A 24,805-nucleotide genomic window follows, 5' to 3' on the forward strand; every position below is an offset into this window, starting at 1 on the left:
TCAACAGAGGTTGCATTGGGCACAGAGGATGGGTAACGAAGTTCCCTGGGTGACATGAAACTGAAGTTGGTCTAAAGGATGAGGAAGCATTGGCTGGATAGGCAGAGGTCTTTCTGGTTACAAGCTCAGAAACAGCATGGGATATAGTTCTGGAGCTATCAGCAAGAGGGGGCTGCTGTGTTAAAACTTAGTGAGGGCCAAGTGTGGTAGCTCACACCTGTAATCCCAACACTTTGGGAGACTGAGGCAAGAGGGTCACTTGAGGCCAGGAGTCCAAGACCAACCTGGGCAACGCAGGGAGACCACATCTCTACAAAAAATAAAAATAAGTAGCTGGATGTGGTGGCACATGCTTGTGGTTCCAGGTACTTGGGAGTCTGAAGTAGGAGGATCACTTAAGCCCAGGAGGTTGAGGCTGCAGTGAGCCGTGATCACACCACTGCATTCCAGCCTGGATGACAAGTGAGGCCCTGTTGCAAAAAAAAAAGAAAAAAAAAAAAAGAAAACAAGGCCAGAGAGAGATGGAGTCTTCATTTAGGGAACTTTTTTTTTAGACGGAGTCTTGCTCTGTCACCCAGACTGGAATGCAATGGCGTGATCTGAGCTCACTGCAACCTCTGCCTCCCGGGTTCAAGCAATTCTCTTGCCTAAGCCTCCTGAGTAACTGGGATTACACACATGCACCACCAAACCCAGCTAATTTTTGTATTTTTAGTAGAGATGGAGTCTCACCATGTTGGCCAGACTGATCTCCAACTTCTGACCTCAGGTGATCCGCCCGCCTCAGCCTCTCAAAGTGCTGAGATTACAGGTGTGAGCCACTGCACCTGGCCCATTTAGGGAACTTTTATAAGGAACTTAATTGTGTCCCTCATGCAGTAGGGACACTGGGGTATGACATGGCCAGTTTAGGCCTTTAAATGCCTTCTTCCAGCAGGCAGCAGGGTAGAGGATTGATATGAAGTGGGAGAGCCTGGGAGGCCTATGAACAGACCAACAGTCCACTGATAACAGCTTGAACTATTTTAATGATGAAAAGGAAGAGTGGGCTGGAGCAGTCAGAGAAATATTTTGTGGTCTGGGCATGATGGTCAGAAGTGGGGAGTGAGAGAGAGGGAGGAGTGAGTAATGCCTGGATGTTGCAGTGCTCGTGGCTGGATTCAAGGATACTTGAGATTGAGCTGGAAGAATGGTTCTGCAGGAGGACACATTGATGACAGCATTGCTTGTAATAGATAATTCAGGGAAAATACTAAGAATTCATTGACAAAAGAATGGTTACATCAATGGCAGTACTCTCACACAGTGAAACCACGTACAGCAGTTAAAATAAGCACATTAGACTACACATAACAACATAGATACATACAGCTTTAGAAATACTTGCAGAATGATAACTACAGAGTAATACTATTTGAATAAAGTTTTTAAATGTGTAGATTGATATGGATATATGCACATGCAATAAAGTTAAAATTTCTAATTGGAATAATAAAAATAGATTCAGGATGGGGTTACCTCTGTGAAGAGGAAGGAGGAAAATGGGACTGGGGGTTGTATTCTACCTCTGTTTCTTTAGAGAACTCTGAAATACATAAGACAAAATGTTAATGTTTGACAAAGCTGGCATACCTGGGTATTTGTTTTATATTTTCTTTGCCTTTTTTCATGCTTGAGATATTTAATTTAAAATTTTAAAACAATGTTTCTTCAAAATTAATTTCATTCCCCCCACGTTTCCACTATGAAATCAGAGTTGTAGTTTCTGTAACACTTGGGAATTAATAAACTATCCTGCATCCAATATTTAAGGGGAATCAACTTTCTCATAAGATATTAATGTTCAAAATACAACATTAATATTCCCTTGTACTCTAAATAAAATACCAAAAGTAGAATATACTTTACAAATAATCATAAATCTGGAATGGACTATCTGCCTTAATGTATTTTGACTATTAATGCTGTAGTGCTTCTAAATTAGTACTCCCACTTTCTAAAATGCTTTTGAGGCATCTCACCAAAAAACAAATTATAATTATTTTTACTTACGTGTACATGTAGCTACAAAATGAAAATTAGAGCAAGCTAAACAGAATTAAGAAAAAATAAAAATGTAGCTGTGTTCATCCTAGAAGTCAACATAGTCACTGTGATTACGCCCACAAATTTTCCCTGAGCCTACTGTTAGGGAGACATAGAGGAGACAGAATCATTTGCAGTACATGAGTGCTTTCCTGCTTTGTCTGATGTTTATCTTCCCATCACTTTGAACTTCCTGTGTCATGTCCAGTTGTCTTCCCATAGTAACACCGTGCAGCCAGGAGGGCTGCAGTCGATCGTGTGCGCTGCTCCCTGAGAGAGCAGTGGCGATCCAGGGACAAATGACATGGAAAACGCAGCTTCTCCTCAAATTTAACTAGCCGAATTCATCATGACTTGATCCTTACATCCTTAATGTGAAGCTTTTTCCTGCTCTTCTGTCCTCTCATAGGAGGAATGAGTCTTTTCTGAATTTCTGCTTGAGTTTTTTCCTTGGGAGAGACTATTACAGTGCCTTTCCTGAGCTGAGCTCAAGGAATTTGTAAGATTTAGTGTTAAACAGGAAGAAAAGTACATGACTGTGTGCTCTTTTTTTCTTTACATTTAAAAATAAGTCAAAATTACTTTAAGTAGAGCCCGACTTTACTACCAAGGGCTTTTATGTACTAGGTTACCTGGAGCACACTCTGGAATTGAGTGCTAATTTAGATGCTTTCCTCCTTATTTTATTGAGAACATAAGATGTTTTAAGACATGGACCTTGGCCTTGAAAAGAGGATATAAGTGTTTTCTAATTCAAAAAGAGCTATTTTCCTAATAGATCATATCACTTCTAATGTAAAACTAAGAAGTACCTCTGATATTTCTCTTGAAAATATCTGCTGGTAGCTTTTAGGCTATAAGAAACAATTTTTTGCCATACTTATAGAGTAGGAGACATTAAGAATTGCTTTATAACTATATACTGTTACCACTAATCATTTATTTTGACATGTGGACTGATTATCAAATGTTTTCTTCAAAACATTGAAATGAGAGTGGTCAGTGGGTAAACACTTCATGCAATTGCCATAAGTAAAGTAGGTTGGACCAGAAGACTTCAGAAATGAGTTTCCAGTTCAAAAAGCCAAATGGCAGCTGTGTTTGATTTATACCTAAACATTGTCTAACTAACATGAAACAAGTCACAATATAAATCTAGCATAATTGCTTTTTGTGTGTGTGTACATGTATTTATAGTCTAAGCTTTATAGAGACAGCAAAATTGCTCCCATTTCCCAGTCCTACAATTTAGTGGTACCAATCTTAACTGATGTTCAGTAATATTTTAAGGGTGATTGATCCTTGATACATATTAAAGCATGAAAACATCAAGAGATGCTTGAACTCTTCTTTCTTCTTTCATTAACTCTTCCTCACATCAAATGCTCAAGCCGTCTTTAATTGTAGAACCACAGGGTTGGGGGAGACCTCAGAACTCATTTTGTTCGGTCATCCATCCAGTGCATGAATCTCCTGTACAGTTTCCATACAAAGTAGCCGCCATCACATGCATGAACCCACAGTACAGGAAGCTCATTACCTGGTGGGGTTAAGTCTGGACAACAAGGTTATCCAGAAAGCAGCAAGAAGATATCTGATATAACTTGAAAAGGCAGAAAATACAGACCCTCAGGAGGTCATTTTTGCATAGGAATGGCCCTACAAAAAGACCAGTTCCACCCTAGATCCAGCCACCAGCACTCCTAACCAAGGAAGTAAGCCCCCAATCTGAACTGTCGTTAAAGCACGTGTGCTCCGAACTCAGGCTGTAAGGTGCTATGTGACCGTGTCACCCAGCATTCCCCATCAGGTGCCCATCTCCTATAAAGTCCCCTTTGAAAACAGAACATTAGCCTTAGATTTTAGTGTTCTGCTAGTATCATTCACAAATACCATGGCTAGCCTTGCACGGTGCTTGGACTTTGTAGGTATGGTCCACACATTCCTAAGTGAAAATTATAGTCAACTTAGGATCATGAAATATTAAAATACAGTGAACCATTGTGTTCCAAATATTATATAATTTGAAGAAACTACTATGCCCTTGAAACTAGGAATTCTTTGATTCTTAATATTAAGTAATTCAACCCAGTTATTAATCCAGTCTTTTTTTTCTAGTTCCCTTTGTTTCAGTTTGGCAGTTTTTACTGTACCTAAGTGGAGAAATTTTAGCTGTTTTTTATAAAGATGCCTTGCCTTTGCTTTAAACACAATAACTGCCCAGGGCCTATATTTTTGGCCACATCTTTATTTTCAGAGGGAAAAAAGGACTTTTCTTCAAATGTATTTTCCCAGGACAATATGGCTGTCATTGTTAATTAAAATGGTTCTCTAGTATGTAACATAATTCTTGTGTTTTCTTCATTGTGTTGAACATTTTCCAGTTGAAACCTAATGAGCTTTTGTTTTAGTAAGTGCTGATATATGTGAGTGCTTAGGGTAATTTTTCTTTTATTCCAAAAGTATTTTTTGCTGTTGTTGTACTTGAAAGCTGGATGAAGTATGGTTGTTCCCCAGTTTGGTTATAAAATGAATGTCTACTAGGCCACAAAGTATGGAGGGAAGATGGGAACATCTTGTCACTAAAAATATGTTGAACTCATTTGTTCAAGATAATTAAATAGTGTTTCTAAGCTAGGAAATATGAGTTTCAAGTTATTGAGCATCCTGAAAACATCATTTTTTAAAACTATAGACATTGAAGATATTGCGCAAATCTGGAGGCCTGCTTTTTAATGTACATACCAGATGTCCCAAACTGTCACACTTCTGTTACCCTCTTAAATACCAAAAAGTAGCCTTTGTTCTTCAGTAATAAAAGACTTTGTTCATATGATTGCTACATGTACATTTCTTCCAATGTAGTAAGTGATTATTTGTCCATATAGCTAAGTAAAATATTTCCACTGTTTATTGTGAAATGTTTGGATGCCAGCAATGGATTCCAGACACTGCAGAACATGAAATGAAGCGTATTGTTTTCCTGATCATTAGCTCCATATTTCTAATTCGATGGTAAATTAATAAGAAAATAATAGTTGTAACTAAGGAGGGGTAGATGGGCCAGGCTAAGGTTTAACAAAGGGCAGAACAGTCTGGCAAGAATTAGTCTTATATACTATAAAAAGCAGGAGCTTAGTGGACGTGCCTTTTGGACGATTACTTGCCGTTGCAGGATGAAAACAATTTACGAAGCATGTCCCCTTAGCCTAATTAATATGCCTTCAAAACAGGTCATTTATGCTCTGGTCCAGAGAGGAGTCAGTCTGTTACTTTCTATCCTACTGTTATGGGCCACTAGGGCTGTTAGAAGCTATGTGGGTCATTTTTAGAAATCTAGCAACATCTCCTCCCAATTCCCAGCCCAAATCAGTAAGGATCCATGTCACTTGGTCCACTTTATAAAACATAGCTGGGCGCAGTGGCTCACACCTGTAATCCCCACACTTTGCGAGGCCAAGGAAGGCAAATCACTTGAGATCAGGAGTTCAAGATCAGCCAGGCCAACATGGTGAAACCCCATCTCTACTAAAAATAAAAAAATTAGCCGGGTGTGGTGGCACATGCCAGTAATCCAGCTGCTAGAGAGTCTGAGGCAGGAGAATCACTTGAACCTGAAAGGCAGAGGTTGCAGTGAGTCGACATCGTGCCACTGCACTCCAGCCTGGGCGACAGAGACTCTGTCTCAAAAAAATAAATGAAACAACAACAACAGAAACAGATTCCCTTATTTATTGAACATTTCAAACCCTGAAAATGTGTAATGAGAAATGACAAATTTTTAAAAGTTTAATTGCTAAGAAGACAAAAAATGTCTATTATGAATAGACGAATTCTCAATCGGTAGAGAACTTTGAACTGGAAAGAACCCTAAAGAAATCTCCTGTCTACCCCTGTTATTACAGGTTAGAAACCGAAGTCCAGGAAGGTTGCAGGCAAGTCTCCAGGCTGAGTTCCTGATGTCCAGGCTGGAGGTGTTTCTTCACTGACCCTTCCCTGGCCACTGAGAAGGGCTGAACAGGAGCTAAATCTGGAGGGTACAAATGTTATTTCCCTTGTTCTTTAAGATTACCACCAAAAAGGGAAAAGAAGAAAAGCCCCACAATAAACTTTACTCTCTGAATTTTACCCAGGACCATAGAGAAATATCCCTGAATTTCACTAGCACTATAATATCAAACTAGTGATCAAGTATAATCATAAAGCTTCAGTTTGCTTAGGAAACCTGTGAAACGTGATTTTAGGTCTTGCGAGTATTTCAAGATTTATAGTTTTGAGTATGAAAAGATTCAACTCTCTAAGTGGAATATGACCGTATATTTTGAGTGTAGGCTTCCGAGTGCCAAGCACAAGGAGGCAGTCAAGTAGGGAGTCTCAGAAGGTCACTTATAAGACTTGGGTATTCAAACATCAGTCCGAGTGGTACTTCTCAGCAAAAGAGAGGCCCTGTAATAACATGCTCCCTCAGTTGACTAGACGGCCTACAAATGCAAGAAAGGTGGGAATATGGAGACCCCAGGCCAGGTCTGCAAATGCTTTGCAGTTTCTGAGTATGATGCTCTATAGCTTACAGCTGGAGGCACCTTTGTCTCTAAGCTTCTGCCAGCACCAGACAACTGGGTTGAAGATCTAGTGCAGTTACAGATGAGCAAGTGTGTTCCTGGAACATGTAGGTCAGCTGTGGAGTATATGACTTCAGTGACAGTTTCTTGGGCAAATCTCTATGATAGTGTAACTGTGACAGTATAAATGACCTAATTCTGTGTCATGCTGAAATAACCTGCAGAACAAGTGTGGCCAGGGCCGCTGCCCCCACTGCCGTTTCTGCCCCAGAAGGATTCTCTAATTTCGTTTCATGTGACCTGTTCCCTTTTATTAGCTCTGCTCCAACAGAATGAGCCACTCTGTGTGTCCCATATGGGCAATTCTCAGTCAGCATTTCTGAATTGTAAGCTTATTTATTTTCTGTAGAAATGCCTTTCCAGGGAACATAGAACTGTATAACTACATTATGTCATTAATCCTCAAAACATACCCATGAAGTGGTAAAATTACCTAGAATAAAGAAGAATACATTAAAATGCAAATATGATTCTGTAAATGGATCTCTAAAAATTGGTAGATCTTTTCAAAGGTGCTGTGATCCACCTTTATGCCTGCAAAATCGCAGAGACTCGGGCTAACCCTTATATTCTCTAAAGGCACTAAAGATCTATCTTGTCCCAACTGGGGACAAATTTCAACAGCAGGAACGATCACCTTCAAATGGAATATGCAGGCTGGGGCCCCTGTGTGCAGCCTCTGTGGCCAGCCCAGTTCCTTACTTCCACACAGCTCCCTGCTAGGAAGCATCTTGCCCTCAGACCACCTGAGCACCCACTTCCCACTGCGCTGAAAGCTGAGATGGTGGTGTTCCGAGCACAGCTGGACCTGAGTGAGCTCCCCCATGCCCCATGAGGATTATGCATCTGCTGTGCAGGAAATCCCAGAGAACACAGGGGTGAGCAAGGCAGGCCTGTCCACCACCTGCAGTGCTCTGTGCCAGCCAGCAGGGAGTGCAGCAGCTGGCCTCTCATGCTTTGGGGCAGGAAGGAGAAAGCCTCGAGCCACACCTATAGACCAGGAGCCTCACTGCATGGAGGGGTCACTGCACAGGTTTCAGGAACTCTGCTCAGATAGTGGCATCTTAGAAACTCTGGGAATGGCTAGGTACCACCACGACTTGTTTTCCTCAGAATTTATCCAGAGAAAGGTATTTTTCTATAACTGAGGATAGTAGTTTTATCCCTGTCTCGTAATTGTTTTCCCATTATTTCAGTTTCACTTAGATTTCATAATTTGTTGACAGCCTTCAGCCCTGTTCGAAAGCTTGGGCAATTGATTAGCCCAGCAGACATTTTTATGGCACTGTTTCTTCCCACCAGCCCCTTGACTTCCTCATTTCTGTTAACAGCACCATATTTTCACACGTATTCAAACTGCTGGCTTATCTGTGACACCACCCTCAGTTTGCATCTGGCTCCAAATTCTCACTACAGGCACTTCCCTTCCCTTTTGGCCTCATCCCTCCTGCATCTTGTCCTGTGAAATAGGCTCTGCCCCTCCTAGCCCATTGGCCTCAACCCCATCCCTGGGATAACACCTGTGCTTGCAGTTCAGGTTTTCCCACCTGCCTGTCCAAATCAGTAGCTTCTGTGACCTCCTGCCAGCCAGCTCCAGCGTGTGCCGTCGCCTCTTTCTGCTTCTTTCCCAGGCTATAGTTGGCCTGAAGAGCTCTGCACCCCAAACCTGCTTCTTTCTGGCCTCTATCCTTGACACTCCGACTCAAATGTGGTCTCCCATCCTCCTATCAAACACAAGTTCACACACTTTGAAAAACATCCAGGGAAAAGCGGCATGGTCTCGAGTAAGTGTGAGCTTTGGAGCCAGGTTGACTTGTTTCCTTCCAGCTCTGGCTCTAGACACATCACCACTGTCAAACCCCAGTGTCCCCAGTGATGACACATTAGCTGCTGCTTGGTGTTTTTGTTATGATGTGTGTTGAGCTCCTGACACACAGGATATTCAAGCCATACCTGTTGCTCTTCCTGCCCTTTGTCACAACTGCCTGGTGGTGTAACTGTTTGTGGTAAGGCCCCCCTGAGAACAGATGGCTCCCCTGTGTGTCTCTCTCGGAGTCTGGCATGAAGCAAGCAAGCATCTCTGCCAGCGCTGTTCAATAGGAGAATAATATGAGCTGCATATTTTCTACATTTTCTAGCAGCCATGGGAAATCTATTTTAGTAATATATTTTATTTGGCCTAATAGTTTCAAGGTATTTCAACTTCTAAGAAATATAAAAATTACTAATATTTTGCGTTCACTTCTTCGTACCAAGTCTTCATAACCTATTTTTTACTTAACTGCATCTCAATTTGGACTAGCCATATTTCAAGTAGCCACATGTGGCTGATGGCCACCGTATGGGGCAGCACAGGTCTATACTGCGTTTGGGTAGAGGTAACGTAAATGTCAAAGGTATGAGGTGTGTAACTTTAAGGCTGGCGGGAGGCCATATTGTAGCAGGATGTAGGCTCCATAGCATCTTGGCATTACTGTCATCCCAAGAAAAAGCCGCAGAAGTTTATAAAAACCCATTGGGCTAAGGGGAGAACTTCAAGGGCAGCTGCATAGAGAAAGAAATGAAGATGTGTGTTTGCTAGATCCTGAGTGTTTCAGCCAGAGACGGTATAGGGAATGATAATGGAGGCATGTGCTAGGAGAAGCAGGTAAGGGCCGTGATACAATCTGCAGCCCTGATATTATTATGTTTTTGCTATTAACCTAATATTTCTACCCCCATTTTTCAAGAATGTTTGCAGGGTGGTTCCGGTGAGCCCATAGATGCAGAATTGCCATGAGCTGGGGCGGGAGGTGGGGAGGATTACATACAAGGCAGTGTTCCCCGGAGCTTGAACGGGAATGCACAGTCCTGTTAGCCACTGGTCATGACACTTGCTTTGTACTGGGAATGGAGTGGGGATTGAGTGTGCACAAGACCTTAGCATCCATTATCTCTGTGATGGTTCCTCACACCCTGAGCCTGGGTAGTTTTACCTGCCTCCCTCATGAACGTCTTGTGAAAGAGCACGACTAAAACCAGAGCACTCAGAGCGAGGTTCACTCAAGAAAGAAAATGCAGGGGCCTGTCCAGTGATGATGTTTGAAGCACACTGGCACCTTTATGGCTGTTGCTTTTTTGCTTTTGGCAATGTCTACAAACACTTGGGCTCTTTTTAATATAATTAGGAAACATGGCATAAATTGAATGCTGTCTAAAAATGAATGGTTTAAGATTGTCTTTCATATCAAAAAGAAAAACAGTTGTGTAGGCTGCCATGCGTATCTGCCACCAGAGAAATCGCATTTTCCAAATGTTGTTTTGTTGTTTTTTAATATCCTTTAAGAAGTACATTTTTTCAAATAGTTGCTATTATTTTAATTAATCAGTAAAATCAGCTTCTAATTTGACTATAAAATTATCAGTTCGCCATTAGAATAGCTATAAAGTTAGTTTTAAATGTGAGCTCTTTCAAAATTGTGCAGCATAGGATTTATGTGAAATGGTATTTTAATTACTTTATTCATTCTTTGTGAGGAAAATGAACTTTCATCTCATGGCAGTATTTCATTGTGATTATTGGTTACTCATAATTATATGTACTTGTTCCTGTGACAGGGAATGAGCAGCGTTTTCTACAATAATATGCATGAAACTCCCTAATATTTTCTAAATTAGTTTGTATATTTATATTCTTAGTCCTCACAACAAATAGCTAATTGCTTTAAATTAAATAAAACCTCAAGCTTCCTCAACCAAATTCTAGTTTATTTTTAACTTTCCCTTTGAGAACCAGGAGATAATGGAGTATGGCGATAAATATTTTTGAAGCAAATTTTGCATTAGGATGTTGGAGTTAGAGGTTATCATGTTGATGGAGAAGGCTAATCCTGCAGCTCTTCATTTTCTCATCAGTCTTACTAAATCTGGGAGTTGGTGTATTCTCTATTCATTATTTACTGCCCTAGCAAGATTGTTCCTGACCCATTAAATGAAGCCCTAGACAAAGTGGAGAGAACATTGTTTTAGTGAGGTCGAGCACACACAGGTGTTATTAGCCGGTCTTAAGAGAGGTGCTTTTTACTTTGAGCAAAAAAGCCAAATTAATCATTTCATATCTAAGGCTTTTAAGTTTAATTAAATCTTTTTAATCCATTATTTGTTGACTAGAGCTGGTTGTTTTGGCTTTATTTAACCTTAGTTTTGGAATAGAAAGTGAGGAAGAAAAACCAGTCAAAATGGCGAGTTAAATCCATACCGAAGCTTGCAACTCTTTGTGTTACGTGGCGAAGTGCAGGATTAGAGGATAATATAACACACAATGCAGGGTGATAAAGCTGCCTTTTGGTGGGTCCCTTGAACACCACATACTTAGCAAAAATAGAACCTTTCCTTTTTTCTGGTCAAGAATAACTGTGAATATTTTTTTTTTTCCTTTGGAAGCTGCAGAAATGAAAGCCTGAATTTCTATGGTAGGCTAGTGTTATGATCAATAAGTCATTTTAGTTGACTAAAAGATAGCATACTCAACTTGTCTACTGAAGGGTAACATATTTTTTAACAACTTTATATTTTATAATTTGGCAGCACTGTTCCTTTCTATTTTACACTTTGAGGGATGGGGATTCTGGCATGTTGGTGTGACTTTTCCGATTCTGGGAGATAGAATGGCAACTGGGTTCTCCTATCCCCATAACTAAGATGGTGGTTTCAGCAACCATCTGTTTTGGTCTCAATGTGAAAGGCAGGCAAAACTATGCTGACAAATTTTGTTAGAGATCCTCTCCCCCAGTTGCAAACTTAAAGGACACTCCTGAATACTCAGTTTTACCAAAAGGCACAAAGGGAAGGTAATAATAATAATACTTATAAGCTAAGTCCGATAGGTAGGAAATAAAAGAGAAATCTAAAAACAAATACAGGATGTAAAAATAGATCCATCACAAATATTTTTGACCACCTACTATGTGTCCTGCATATGTGTCACACAACATACATATAAAAGGATGGATAATGATAGGGTATTTCTTCCTCATTATATAATACTTGCCTAATGAAATTAAAATTTAATTTCAGCATATAAATGTTCATCTTTTTTTAAAAAAAGATCAACATGTAGAATTTCAAACCTATAAAAATATTTAAAAGGGAAAGTTAATTAATTTGGGACACCTTGGCTCTTTAAGGTATTATATGTAAAGCACACAATGCCTGGCACAGAGTAAAGCCACAGTAAATGGTGATGCTACCATTGTTTACACTGATGTATGAATGTTTACGCTGTGTCCAATCCCAAGTATATATACTGGCTAATACTAAGCTGTAGAATGACATACAACTCCATCAGTCATTCTGAATGCCTGGGAAGAAAAAGACAGAGCAGGACAAAGTTCTACCACCAGCATGAAAATCAGGGAAGTTCTCAAATCAGAGAAATATCCTCTTGCCAGAAGTAGGTGTTAGAAGTAGCCGGGAGTAGAGACAGAAACAACAAAAAAACATGTTTTTCTGACCGCAATCAGAGAATTTCTAGGCAACTCCAGGATCCAATATGCTGAAAAACCACTCTTCTTCTTAGTCATGTTTTCACCTGAAGTTTGTGACACAGGTTGTTTAATTTTCTGTATATATATCCAATATTATAGTATGATAGACTTTACTTTCCATATGCCTTGCCTTGCAGCTAACTTTACTGGAATGCATTTATTCTGTGAAGTTGAAAATATCTTATTGAAAAATGCAGCTCTCTGCCATGCATTGAGGAATTCGAAAGCTGTGACAGAAAATTTGTGCCAATGGCATTAGGAATCACATGTTATGAAACTGTCAGCAGGGGAGGTTAGGGAATCACCCTTTTCCCACTGATGGCTTCTGGGCTACATGCTGCCACTGTGGCTGGGTCATGCTCCTGGAGGCCCCTTCAGGGCCCAGAGTGACTACGGTTGGCCTCCCTAGCAGGAAATGTTAAAGCCCATGTTAGTGACAGAGTCTGTTGTCCTGCCCTGCTATGCCTTGACACAACTCTGTCTTCTGTTTTCACTCCCTTGCCCTGTTATTTGGTCAGGACAGACTGCCAAAAAAAAGTGTTTCTCATCCTTAGCTCCCGGGTCCCTTCTGTGGTCATCAGGCTTATCAAATGTCTTTTAGATTTGAAACAGAAACACAATTAAGCCCAAAATTGAGCATAGATAATATGAAGCTGCTCTGAGTCAATTGGGGTGGGGATCTGGAGCTTTACGACCAATTCTTCCTCAACTCCTCACATGGCTGCCCCTAAGGGAGGCCAGCAAAACCCCCAGGATCTGGGGAGCACAGTTTAAAACCATTGCCCAAAAGCACTTTATATAGAAGCATGGCCAATTTTCTAAGAATCTGTGGAGAAATCGCTCCAAATGTAGAATTTAAGTTCTTTTCGTAAGCACCCATAATGTGTGCTGCCTTCTAACCGGGACCCTAGCTTTTGTGTACCCCAAGATAATTATATAAGCAAAGGTCTATCATGAACAGAAGGAAAGAAGAACAGAACAAGCTTTCAGAAGTAAAGCAAGGTCTTTACTTGCCTGATTCAGAACTGTCTTAAGTCTCCCGCCCATCCTGTGTCCTGAAGGCTGTAGTTATGGTGGAATAGGAGTAGAAAAGGGGTAAAAGTCCTTGGGGAACAAGGGAAACCAAATCAGCAAGGTCCAGAAGGCAAAGCCAAGTGAAAGAGGAGAGTAGTGGGCACAGGTGCAGAGCAGAACACAAGAGGAGGCCAGAGCACAAGCATCAGGTTCCAGTCCAACCATTCCCTCCACAGCACGTGGACAAGCCTGGGAAGGGGCAGTCCTCATGCAGTTTAGAGTCAGAAGATTGTTTCACTCTCTTCACTTCTAGCCCTTGGCTTCTACCTCCCCTTCCTTCACAAAGGAAGGAGCTCCTGTCTTCTTCCCCATACCACCCTCTTTTACAGGGGGCACCCAGAGAAGGCTGAGCAGGTGGTGTCCAGGCTGGCTTCTTGGGCCGTGACAGCTGGAGCAGCAGTGCTCGGTCTTGTCTCCGGGCCACGCTCTTGATCAGTCATGTTCACAAGCCTGACACGCTCCCATGGACATGGGCAGATTTTGCCACCCCTCCCTCTGCAAGGCCACAAACGTTTTTGTGTGTTGGTAGTTGTGAAAGCACTGTACAGACTCGAGCAACTTGCCAAGGGTATGTCAGGAGTGTAGGACTCTGGCGGGGACTTGAATGCAGAGAAAAACCAGCTGCACCATCTCTTCTCCACTTACTTTCCTCTTACTCAGGAAGATGCACTGATGTGAAAATGACATTAGGGTAGGTATCATCTCAAATTTGCTCCAATGTCTATGAGAGCAATTATTAGAAAACCTGTGCTATGATAATAATTTTAGCTACCTCATACTTGATGCAAAAATTAAGGCCCTCTAATATCATTAAACAGAACTCTAATAAGCTCCATTTAAGATCTGTTATCCTGAAATCTTGATATGAATTACAGTACAGGCGATTCTTAATTTATTGTTAGTTTCACCTATTTCCAAAAAGGAATGACAGTAACGTGTATTTCTAAAGCACATGATAATAAAACTCTTAAAATTGAGATAGAAGTGTTTAAACCTTATCTAAGTAAGGTGGATGAAGCAAATATAACAAACGTCCGTGCCAGGAAAGTTACGGCAAGTGCTTTATTGAAGCTTGAGCTTTCTGATAGCAAAAGTAAGAAAAGGAAGCAGATGAAGAAAAACATGCCAGTCTTTCAAGAAAAAGAAATATTTTTCCAAGTACTAAATTCTAAAAATGGTTTGTCACACAGACATTAAATATAAAATACAATGCAATGAATAGCAGTTTTGTAAAAATCACAGATGCATTATATTCAAGACCCCTGCTTGGATTGTGCCCCTCTCCCTTTACAGAGTAACTAATTTGCTTTGCAAAATCCACAGTCACCTTGCCTAATAGATACAGAGGGTGTATAATATTCATCCTCTAAAATCCAAGAGGGTGAATATTAAGAATTTGTAATATGTTGTCGGAGGCTCATACATTCACTCAAAACTCATTAGAGGTCTATTCCCAACCTGGTTGCAAATATAGGCCATAGATTAGGTTTAGAACAGACTGACTTCATATTAATTGGAGCTGATATGTTTATTTTATTTCTAAAGCCACAGGATCTCTATTTATTTGATTTTTTAAATCAAATTTTTAGGAGTTCTTTGGAATTTATCCTCATGTGATGCTGTAAAAATGACAATCATTCGAGATGCTCTCTCAACCTTAACAAACACTGTGATCGTTCCACATTCTGGATGGAATAACTCTTCTTTTGATGATGATCATAAAATTAAATTTCAGACTTCACTAGTTCTGCGTAACACAACAGGTTGCCTGAGGTAAATTCTTTATTTCTTCTTTCCAATTAGTTCTGTGATTAAATAATATGTGTCATAGGTAAATTGATTTTAGGACTTACTTTATTAACATCTATCTAAGTTTCCAGTTTTTATTTCAAAATTTAGGCCACTGGACTTTGTTATTCTGGGAGAAAAACATCATGAGCACAGACTTGTGGCCTTAAAGAAGTTATCTTGTAAATGACTTCTGTGACTTACTCAGAAAGGCCCATTCAGTCTAAGATTACTGCCAAAATTCCAGTGTTTTCCACTTTAACAGCATTTTTCTGGTAATCGCATTCTGATTGCTAATGTGTTTGCAGCCTGCTGTTTGTTTAAATTCAAAATGTGGTGGTTAAAACCATTTTGCTTTTAAAGAGGTGTGTGATTTAAACAATCAGTTTCAAGTTTTATAAGTAAGTGAAAATGAGCCCAAATACTCTTTTTTAGTCATTATCTTTTACAGTTAAAATCTATATATAAAGCCGCTTTCAAGTGTGCACAGTAGAGTTCATTATTTGCCGTTAACACTCATCAGCTCCATTTTGACCCTGTTTCCCAGCCTTACAGTACCCTGGGAACTGGAAGCAAGCCTTAGGGCAGAGTGGCACAGGGACAGAAAGAGTGGGCTCTGGTCTCAGACCACCTGGCTTCCAGGACCCCTTTGAGCCTCCATTTCCTCATCTGTAGAATGGGAATGATAATACCACCTCAGAGCTGTGAGGGGTCAGCAGGTACTTGTGGAAGGTGCTTAGCACAGTGTCATCGCATGAGCACTCAGTGAATGCTGTTTAACATCTAGCATCACCAAGACAGACAGCCTGAAAGAGAGCAAAGCTTGTGTGGCTGGTCTGCACCCTTCCAGCATTGTGACAGGTGGCTATCGGCCCTGGTCAGGGGGCAGTGTTGGTGGGGAGGTAGCAAGAGTCGGGATCCCAGAATGCAGGCCAGCTCCTCCTAATTCAGATGCCCACATCTCAGGGTGGGTCTCATGGCCTAGCAGTCATCCAGGGAGCTAGGATTACTCTTCAGCCAGCCAGCTAGGCTTCAGGGAGAGCCTGGGGCAGGACTCACTGTAGCTCCCCCAGTGGGTCAGGGATAGAAACATTTGGTGAATGCCCTCTGTGTGAAACCAGTGACGAATAAAACAGACTAGATCCCTGCTCTGATGGAACCACATTCTGCCAGGAAGACAGACAAACAAGGAAACAAGAAAATAACAGTAGGTGCCATAAAAATAAATAGGGTGATGTGAGGGTTATTGAATGGTTACTTTGGTGGTCAGGGGGTCTCTCAAGGAGTTTAAATTTAAGCTTACGTCTGAAATACCACAAGGAGTGACTCACTAGAGGGTGGTGTTGGGGAAGACAAGAGTCATAGGCCAGTCAAGGGAACGGTTAAGGTAAAGGTTCTGGAGCAGAAATGAGCTTGCAGCCATAGCCTACTGAGCAAAGGGCAGAGTGGTACCAGATTATATAGGATTTTGTTAAGTCAGATGGGGTTTGCATTTTATTCCAAGTGCCATGGGAAACCATCAGAGTGTTCTAAGCAGTGGAGTAGTGGGCCTTGTTTCTGGCTGCAGTGTGGAAGAGTGAGTACAGGCAGAAGTAGAGACAGGAACATCAGACTGTTGCAGAGATCCCGGCAAACAGTGAGAGTGGCCTAGACCAGGTGCTGGGGTGAGGTAGGCAGATTTGGGTTATTTTGTGGAGGAAGAGCTGACAAGGCTTGCTAATAGATCAAATATTAAGAGCGAGGAAACGGGGGAAATAAGGATACACCTAGACCTTTGGCTGGATCAGCTGCAAGCACAGAAGTGCTGTTGATGGGGGAAAGGGAGAAGAATGCTTGGAAGGGTGAGCAGCTCAGAGTTTTGACAATGTCCAGTTTGAGAAGTCTAATTAGCTGTCTACGTGCCAGTGTCAAGAAAGCAATGGAGAAAAGAATCCGCAATTCTAGAGAGCAGTCAGGGCTAAAGGCAGATGTGTGCCAACCTATGGCCATGGGTCCATAGGTTGTATTAAAGACAAGGAGCAGAAGGCACCTCGGAGAGTGCAAAGATGAAGACAAGACAGGACCTGGGGCACTCCTGGAGGTGCCCGTGGGCAGATGAGTCTGAGAAGCAGCGAGGTGAGAGAGAAGCCAGGTGGGGTCCCAGAAGCTGGTGGAGAAAAGGAAAGTGCTGCGGAGAGGCAGGGCAGATGAGAGCCGCCATTCCACCGCCCCCTCATCTAGTCGCAGTTTTGCAAATTCTCAATTTGCATAATTTTACAGTTAGCCTAGAACCATTGTTAATGGGACATAAAATAGATCCTTATTTGGTATCAATTTATGAGGGCAAATTGATATAAAAAAATTTAGACACAAAACCGTTTTCTGGGTGTTTTATAATTGAGAAGATCAGAAAAGTTTTAGCATAAGCAAATATCTATATTTAACTTGAAATGTTTATAATACAAGAAATTATATGTTTCCTCTGTTCATCCAAAAAACATTTAATGACCACATACTTACTGCACACAAAATATTACATTAGGCCCAGGGGACTGCAAGAAGCTTCTGGCCTAACAAGGGAGGTGAAGCATGTCTAGTAGTAGCCACCACCATGACTGACAGCAGGCCACCTTCCGGGAAGGAGGCACTTTTCTAATTACTTTCTATGTAGCAACTCGTTTCTTCTTCACAGCAACCCTGTGAGGTAGTTACTGTTATTTTCCCCCTTTTACATATGAAGAAGCTCAGGAGAATATGCCCCTAAAGAATTACATGAAGGAGTTAGAAAGTGACACATCATGAGAGAGATACAGACCAAATGTGCAGGTTCCCTTCCATGTGTGGATAATGGGGAGTGGGCCATCATTGTGAGCTTCAGGGATGTTACCATGCAAGCCCCCAGTGCCTCCTCCAACCTCTTAAGTGGCTGCCACCTGTTGTTCGCTCTCTCAGATCCTTAAGGTAAGTCCCTGTGGCTGATGAGTGCATGGTTCATCTCAGCAGCTCCTCCTGTCTCCACCCCTTTAGGAACCTCAGCTCTGCGGGGGAAGAAGCTCGGAAGCAAATGCGGTCCTGCGAGGGGCTGGTGGACTCACTGTTGTATGTGATCCACACGTGTGTGAACACATCCGATTACGACAGCAAGGTCAGTGCCGGCCTGGCTGCAGGAGGGCGTGGTGGCAGGTGACCATGATGCCCAGTGCCACTATTTGCATGCCATTGGTTCTGTCTGACCTGCGGATCCTGTCCTCCTCAGGAGGCCACTCTCCAGATCAAAGGGCACGTCTCCAAAATTACAGGGGCAAGGACGTGGCAACTTAAGAAAATATCCTGAGAACCGTGAGAACAGAGTGGCTTGGTGTGGTAAAGCCTTTCTCTCTGGTTCCCCTAGGCTCATTCTCAGGGTGGTGCCTATGCTGCTATTTCCTCCAATTCTGTATCTGCACTAGAATCAGAGCCATCAGTATTTGAGTATCTACTGACTAAAAGTTCCTGGTTGAGGCACTGTAATCCCCCCAAACTCTCTGCCCTCTTGGCTGCGGTGCAGTCCACAGTCCCCACCCCCAGCACTAACTGTTGCTGCACCTCTCTACACCCCCTCCTGCTGCTGCTGCCCTGTGGTTGGTCTGTCCCCAGCATGAGCCCCTTACCCTCTCCCTCCTGTGCCCGAGTACACGGCATTCTGCTCATCATTTGTCAGCTGTGACAACCATCCAGGATCCTCCTGGGGGCCGAGGAAAGTGGAAAGAACAGGAAAGAGGGACTGAAAGTGTCAGGACTTCCAAAGCGGGCCAGTTACTTGGTGTCAGGATGGGCTGGACTAGGAGAGGCCATTGGAAGGTGTTGGATTGCAAGGGTGAGCCTGAGAGAAAAAAGGATGAAGAGTGCCTGGGAGAAGAGAGAGGAGTGCAAGGGAACAGCCAGTTTTTGTTTGAGCCTTATTGAACCAGGAGATCCACAGATGAAATTGAGAGGAGTAAGCAAGTTGGAAAGGGAAGCTTGCTAGATAGGCAAATGCTGAACTTGGTTTTAGACACTCAGTTAAATGACAGTTGGCCTCCCAATCAGAGGTGTGATACAGTCTTTTAGGGAACAAAAGACCACGTACAGAAGGCAAATGTCAGCAGGGAAAGACACTGCTGAACATGGCTCAAAAGGAGGGTGGAGTTGGGAGATTGAGAAGGAGGCAGACATAGGACTTGGGGATATGGTTGTCCCCAGGGAGGGAATTGGGGCATCTGTTTTCACGCCAAGGATCTGCGTAGTGAGAAGTGAGGCTCAAGCATCATGGGTGCAGTCTGCATGGCAGCAGCCCTGAGGAGAAACACTGGGCCAGAGCCTCAAGCATTTCGGTTGGCATAAAGTCAAATCCTCAGCAGGACTGAAAAGGGCCCTGCATCCTGTCATCTGGGTATTCCACAAACACTCTAGAATCATAATTCTCTCTTCAGATTGTTTCAAGTTCTCATAAATAAAAAGTTCTTTCATATTTCCCATTTATTTCCTGTCTGTAGTGTTCAGTACAGAAGTGTTTTGCTCTAATGTGCCGAGTTGTTTTTAATTATACGCCATGCTGGGTTTCAGACGGTGGAGAACTGCGTGTGCACCCTGAGGAACCTGTCCTATCGGCTGGAGCTGGAGGTGCCCCAGGCCCGGTTACTGGGACTGAACGAATTGGATGACTTACTAGGAAAAGAGTCTCCCAGCAAAGACTCTGAGCCAAGTTGCTGGGGGAAGAAGAAGAAAAAGAAAAAGAGGACTCCGCAAGAAGATCAAGTTAGCATTTTATTTGATATGAGACTCTCAAGTTTAATTTTTCTGGGAGTGAGGAATCACATATTTGGCAAGAAAATAAATTTTCTGCGTAGCTATAGCTGAGTCCCGCAAAGGTGAATGTTTTCAAGTATTGGAGATCGTGTTCATTCTGCCTCCATTTAACGTGTGCTGTTTGTCTTTCAGTGGGATGGAGTTGGTCCTATCCCAGGATTGTCGAAGTCCCCCAAAGGGGTTGAGATGCTGTGGCACCCATCGGTGGTAAAACCATATCTGACTCTTCTAGCAGAAAGTTCCAACCCAGCCACCTTGGAAGGCTCTGCCGGGTCTCTCCAGAACCTCTCTGCTGGCAACTGGAAGGTAGGATGACTTCCGCTTATCTACACTTCTTTCCATCTTTGCAAACTAACTTGAAATGTTATATGTATATGTTCTGCCTCAGTCAGATCAGCCCTGATGGTGAAAGGGTCACAGTTACTTAGTTTGTCTGTGAAGGAGGTAAAGGGAAAAAAGGGAGACAAGCAGTTGCTCTGGGGATACAAAGATAAATACAAGTCCCTCACTATGAGAAACAGAAGGCTAGTGAGAAAAACAGACGGTGCCAGCACAGTGTAGAAGCTACAGGATGTGTGTGCTGTGGGGTCCTGAAAGAAGACATCTAACCCAGCCACACAGTGTAAGGGAAGGTCAGGAAAAGAGCGGAGTAAGGACATGGAGGAGATTTCCTGAAGGGGATGCTGCCTGGCAGAATCTCTAAAGATGAGTGAAAGTAAGCCTGTAGAGGCTGAGGCTGCGGTGTGGAAGGAGCCATCCAGATAACAGGGACTACAGGAGGACAGTCTTGTGGTGCAGAGAAGACAGTGTGGGCCAGGACTACTGGCTGCTCACTGGGGCCCACAATGGAGCCAGGCATCATGGATAGGCCTGAAGGCCAAACTTCAGGAGCTGAATCCTAACCTACACACAGGAGGGACTACCGAAAGAGTCTGGGCAGATGAGTGACAGAGACGGGCTAATATCACTGCTCACCCACTTCCATGGCAGTGCAAAAGGTGGATTCGAGGAAGGGAGAGTTAGAAGCAGGGACTGGATTTGGGAGCCAGTGCAGCAATACAAAGGTGAGAAATCTTGGGTGGCAGAACAGAACACAGGTTGGGCAGCACTGGGGAGGGATAGAGGACCTCTGTTCCTCTCAGATGGTTACAGACATGCCTGTGTCTAAGGTTTCTGCATCTTTTTGCAAATGTATGACTATGAAAACTGAAGACAGTTTCCTCTTGTTACCACTGTAAGCAAGTTCTCAGAACTTTCTAAATGTCCCCCAGCAACTTCCCAGACAGTCCTTGTCTGAGACATTTTCAACCTCTAGTAATTTCTTGACAGGTGTATTTTAGTAGAGTTACTACAATGCTTGCTGTGGGCTTCTTCTCCCACCTTAACCCCCCAAAATGAGAATCTTTTGGTGATGGTGTTTTCAAGATAGTGAAAAGCATTGATAAGCCTAGGTTTGGTTTGTTTCGTGCAAGTGGCCACTATGTTGAATATAGACCGATAACTATGGTCTAGTGCTAAGCCGGTGTGGTTATTTTGTTAAAGTGCCAGTGACTCAGTGTGTAAGTGCTGGCTCTGAATCCAGGCCACTCTGCTTACTGTCTGGCAGCCTAGGGGCTCTGCCCACAGTTTCCACCTCCCTAAAACAAAGTGAATATTAATACCTGCCTTATAAAGTGGTTGTGACGATTTAGTGAGATACTCCCAGCACATAAGTATTTATAAACATTTATGTTGTAGAACAGCGTTCACCTTCAGCTTCTGTGACCAGAGGATCATTTGATGATAATAAAAAAGACGGTAATTGGAATCGATGTGATTTGAGTTGTTTAGAAGTTCATGTCTGGGATCATTTAGTGAGAGAGTTAGATGGCAAAGCTCATTTAAAATATAAACATTATATCTAAGCAATTTCAATAGTGAGTTAAAATATTGGACCTTCACTAAGAAAATGAGATAATCATGGCCACAGATGTTATCAAGTAAGAAGCTATTTCAGGAGCCGCGATGACTGTAGTTCTCCAGAAGGGAGACGGGCTGGGCTGGGCTGGGCTGGGCTGGTAGGTCTCCAAGTGAGACAGAAGGAGATGGTTCTGTTGTTGCAGGTTTCAGAGAGAGAAGTTCATAAAACTGCCTGAGTGCTTTGCCTAGTAACGAGTCATGTACTTCATTTTCCCCCCATAGATTTCATGTGATTTGAAAAATAGGAGTATGCATTTCATATGCAGAATATAAATAGGATCTTTGAAATGCATCTTTCCCTCTTATTTGTATTATTAAAATATTCTGTTGGTATTCAAGAAACTGGATGGTCAATCACATATTTTAATGTTTGAAATAATACAAAGGGCTGGTAGATCTCTGTCCTAATGTCTTGGTCACAGCAGGAAAGTAGATGTTTTATGAGCAGCATCTTTCAATTACCCTAAAATTTGAAAGATGATTTGCATTGGTTGAAAAAGTCAATTAAAGCTCAAAGCTGGAAACAAGATTAAAGAACCGTTTTCTAATGTTACTCTTTTTGGTTGTTTCACTGATGACTTAGCGCTCATTTCCATTTTATAAGATATACAAACTGACTCGCAGTACAGAGTTGCTTCATAGTCACAGAAAAATTTCTTGACTATGGATTTTTAAAAAACAGCATCAGCAGCTAACTAATCTTGAGTGAGAATGCATTTTGCACACAAATATACTTTTTCACCAGGCTGTATGAATTATGATGCTGGATGTTTCTGGAGAATTCCCTTTCTTCTGAGGCAAGGGATTTTTCCAGCTAATCTCTTTGACAGGTTACTGAACTCGAAATATTGTTGCAGGGAATATAGAAAAAAAATGACTTGATGGAGACAGGTTCTCCTTTCATGTGTGCTGATGGGTTACTGTCTCTGCCATCCTATTTATAGCCTCTGGGTTTGGCAGGGGACCAACTGCAAAGAAAACACACGATCCTTCCTTAATCATGTTTATGTATCTGAGATAGAAAGTAATCACTGCCTTCTCTTTTCTGCACAAAAATATCTGGCAGATGGTGGTTTGAGATTTTCAGGCTTTGGGATTTCTTTTTAAATCAGTCATTCCAGCCTATCTTTCTCCCCAACTTTGGTTTTCTCTTCACTGACACCACAGATTTGATCTTCAATTGGAAAGAAACCATTTAGTCTATTAGTTCATCTTTTGGAAACATCTTTTTTAGGTGACAGTAACATATGAGAGTGGAACTCTGTTTTATATTACTTCCTGCCTTATTTTTCTCGCTAGTTTGCAGCATATATCCGGGCGGCCGTCCGAAAAGAAAAGGGGCTCCCCATCCTTGTGGAGCTTCTGAGAATGGATAACGATAGAGTTGTTTCTTCCGTGGCAACTGCCTTGAGGAATATGGCACTAGATGTTCGCAACAAGGAGCTCATAGGTATGTTCTGGTGACAAGATGAGCTGTAAATGTGAGAGCAGCTACAAAATTCATGAAACTCTTCTTTTGATTAATAAATACATGGCTTGTAAAATCATTAACAGCTGAGCCCTAGTCTCCAGTTTCTTGGCATATTTGAGTACTCCTGCTTTGTGACCATTCTTTTTCAGCAGGAGGCAAGCTCATTAATTAATCATTGATTAGGGAAGGTAAATTTTCAGAAAGGCCAGCAATTTTAGTTGTACCTTACAACACTATTAGGGTTAGTGTCTCTCATTTCTAAGAGAGTTCTCTATATCCTGAGCAACAAAAAATCTTAATCTCCCTTTCCAATTTTTGGACTGATACCTGCTAATTCACCAACACTACCATACTCTAAATAAAAAATCACATGAATGTTTTGTAGCTTTCCCCTCTCACATTGGTATAAATCTTTATCCCAGAGAAGAACCACTGTCCCAACATCATTTCCACCCAGGGCAGGGGCAGGACTAGGGTGAGCTAAGCAAGACCCCAAAGGCACAACATTTTAGAAGGCCTTTACTCCCAGGTTTGTACAAGGTAGGGTTGGCACATGCACAAACCAAACAGTGAGGACCTCTGTACGCTCCGCACCCCAGGCAGCTTGCTTGCCTCTGTGGCATTGTCGCATCCTAGGCAGGATGCGGGTTAAAGAAGACATCAGGGACCCCCATAAACCTGAGCTTCGTTCCTAGGATATGCTGCTCACTGGCCATGCAACCTGGGGTGTCCTGTATAACCCTGTTCAGGCTCCGTAATTCTATCTAGATTGGAAATGAAAGGAAACTCCTCATCTCTGAAGGGGAGCTGTTGATGCCTGCTGTTCCTACTGTGGGTTTGCTGTAAAGAGGAAATGAGAGAGCTCCATGCCAAGCCCCACAGCTGGTGACAGGTCAGGGGAGAAGGAGGGGAAATGGGACAAGATCTTATGTGGATTCATGTGAATCTATAGTAAACTTAAAATACACCTGCCATGAGAGAAGGAGAGAGAAACAAGGGCGATGATGTTTACCGTAAAAAGTTGCTGTAAGGATTAAACGTGATGACTTACAATGGAAGCCCTTGACACAGTGCCTGACAGAATTGCTATTTTGAATTGTTGCCCAGATTAACCTGCTCTTAACACACCATCCCCCTATGGAGAGGAAAGGAAGTTCCTTCACACCCTGTTCATGGTCCAGCTCATGCCTGATTCTTGTAGATGTGCCATATCTCTCAGTTCCCACACTTCCTTTACAGAAATCCTTCAGGTCCCTAAAGAGAGATATTCTTTAAAGTTATTTTTCTTATGTCTATATTGTTTGGATTTCTTATAAGAAGCATGTATAATTTGGGCATTTTTAATGCTAAAAAATAAATGGTTGACACGTATATCCTGTGGCCTGTCATATTTCACAACACAAAGACACAGGTAGACAGGAGGCCTTGAGCTGGTACTGTGAAGTGCTAAGACCTTTGGCAAGAGGAATGTGTGT

The 24,805-nt window shown here is 42.2% G+C and overlaps 1 protein-coding gene across 10 annotated transcripts in view; it reads left to right on the plus strand.

The window, feature by feature from the left end:
• Nucleotides 1-24,805, plus strand: part of PKP4 (plakophilin 4) — a 231,432-nt gene that overhangs the window by 193,289 nt on the left and 13,338 nt on the right. For all 10 annotated transcript variants that reach the window (XM_054477302.2, XM_054477311.2, XM_054477305.2 and 7 more), the window contains exons 12-16: nt 14,896-15,079; nt 18,101-18,218; nt 19,658-19,849; nt 20,033-20,206; nt 23,159-23,309. In XM_054477302.2, coding sequence (XP_054333277.1) covers nt 14,896-15,079; nt 18,101-18,218; nt 19,658-19,849; nt 20,033-20,206; nt 23,159-23,309 — 819 coding nt within the window. The remainder of the gene's footprint in view (nt 1-14,895; nt 15,080-18,100; nt 18,219-19,657; nt 19,850-20,032; nt 20,207-23,158; nt 23,310-24,805) is intronic.

This window comes from Pongo pygmaeus, chromosome 11 (assembly GCF_028885625.2).
Source record: "Pongo pygmaeus isolate AG05252 chromosome 11, NHGRI_mPonPyg2-v2.0_pri, whole genome shotgun sequence".
Classification (NCBI taxonomy): Eukaryota; Metazoa; Chordata; class Mammalia; order Primates; family Hominidae; genus Pongo; species Pongo pygmaeus.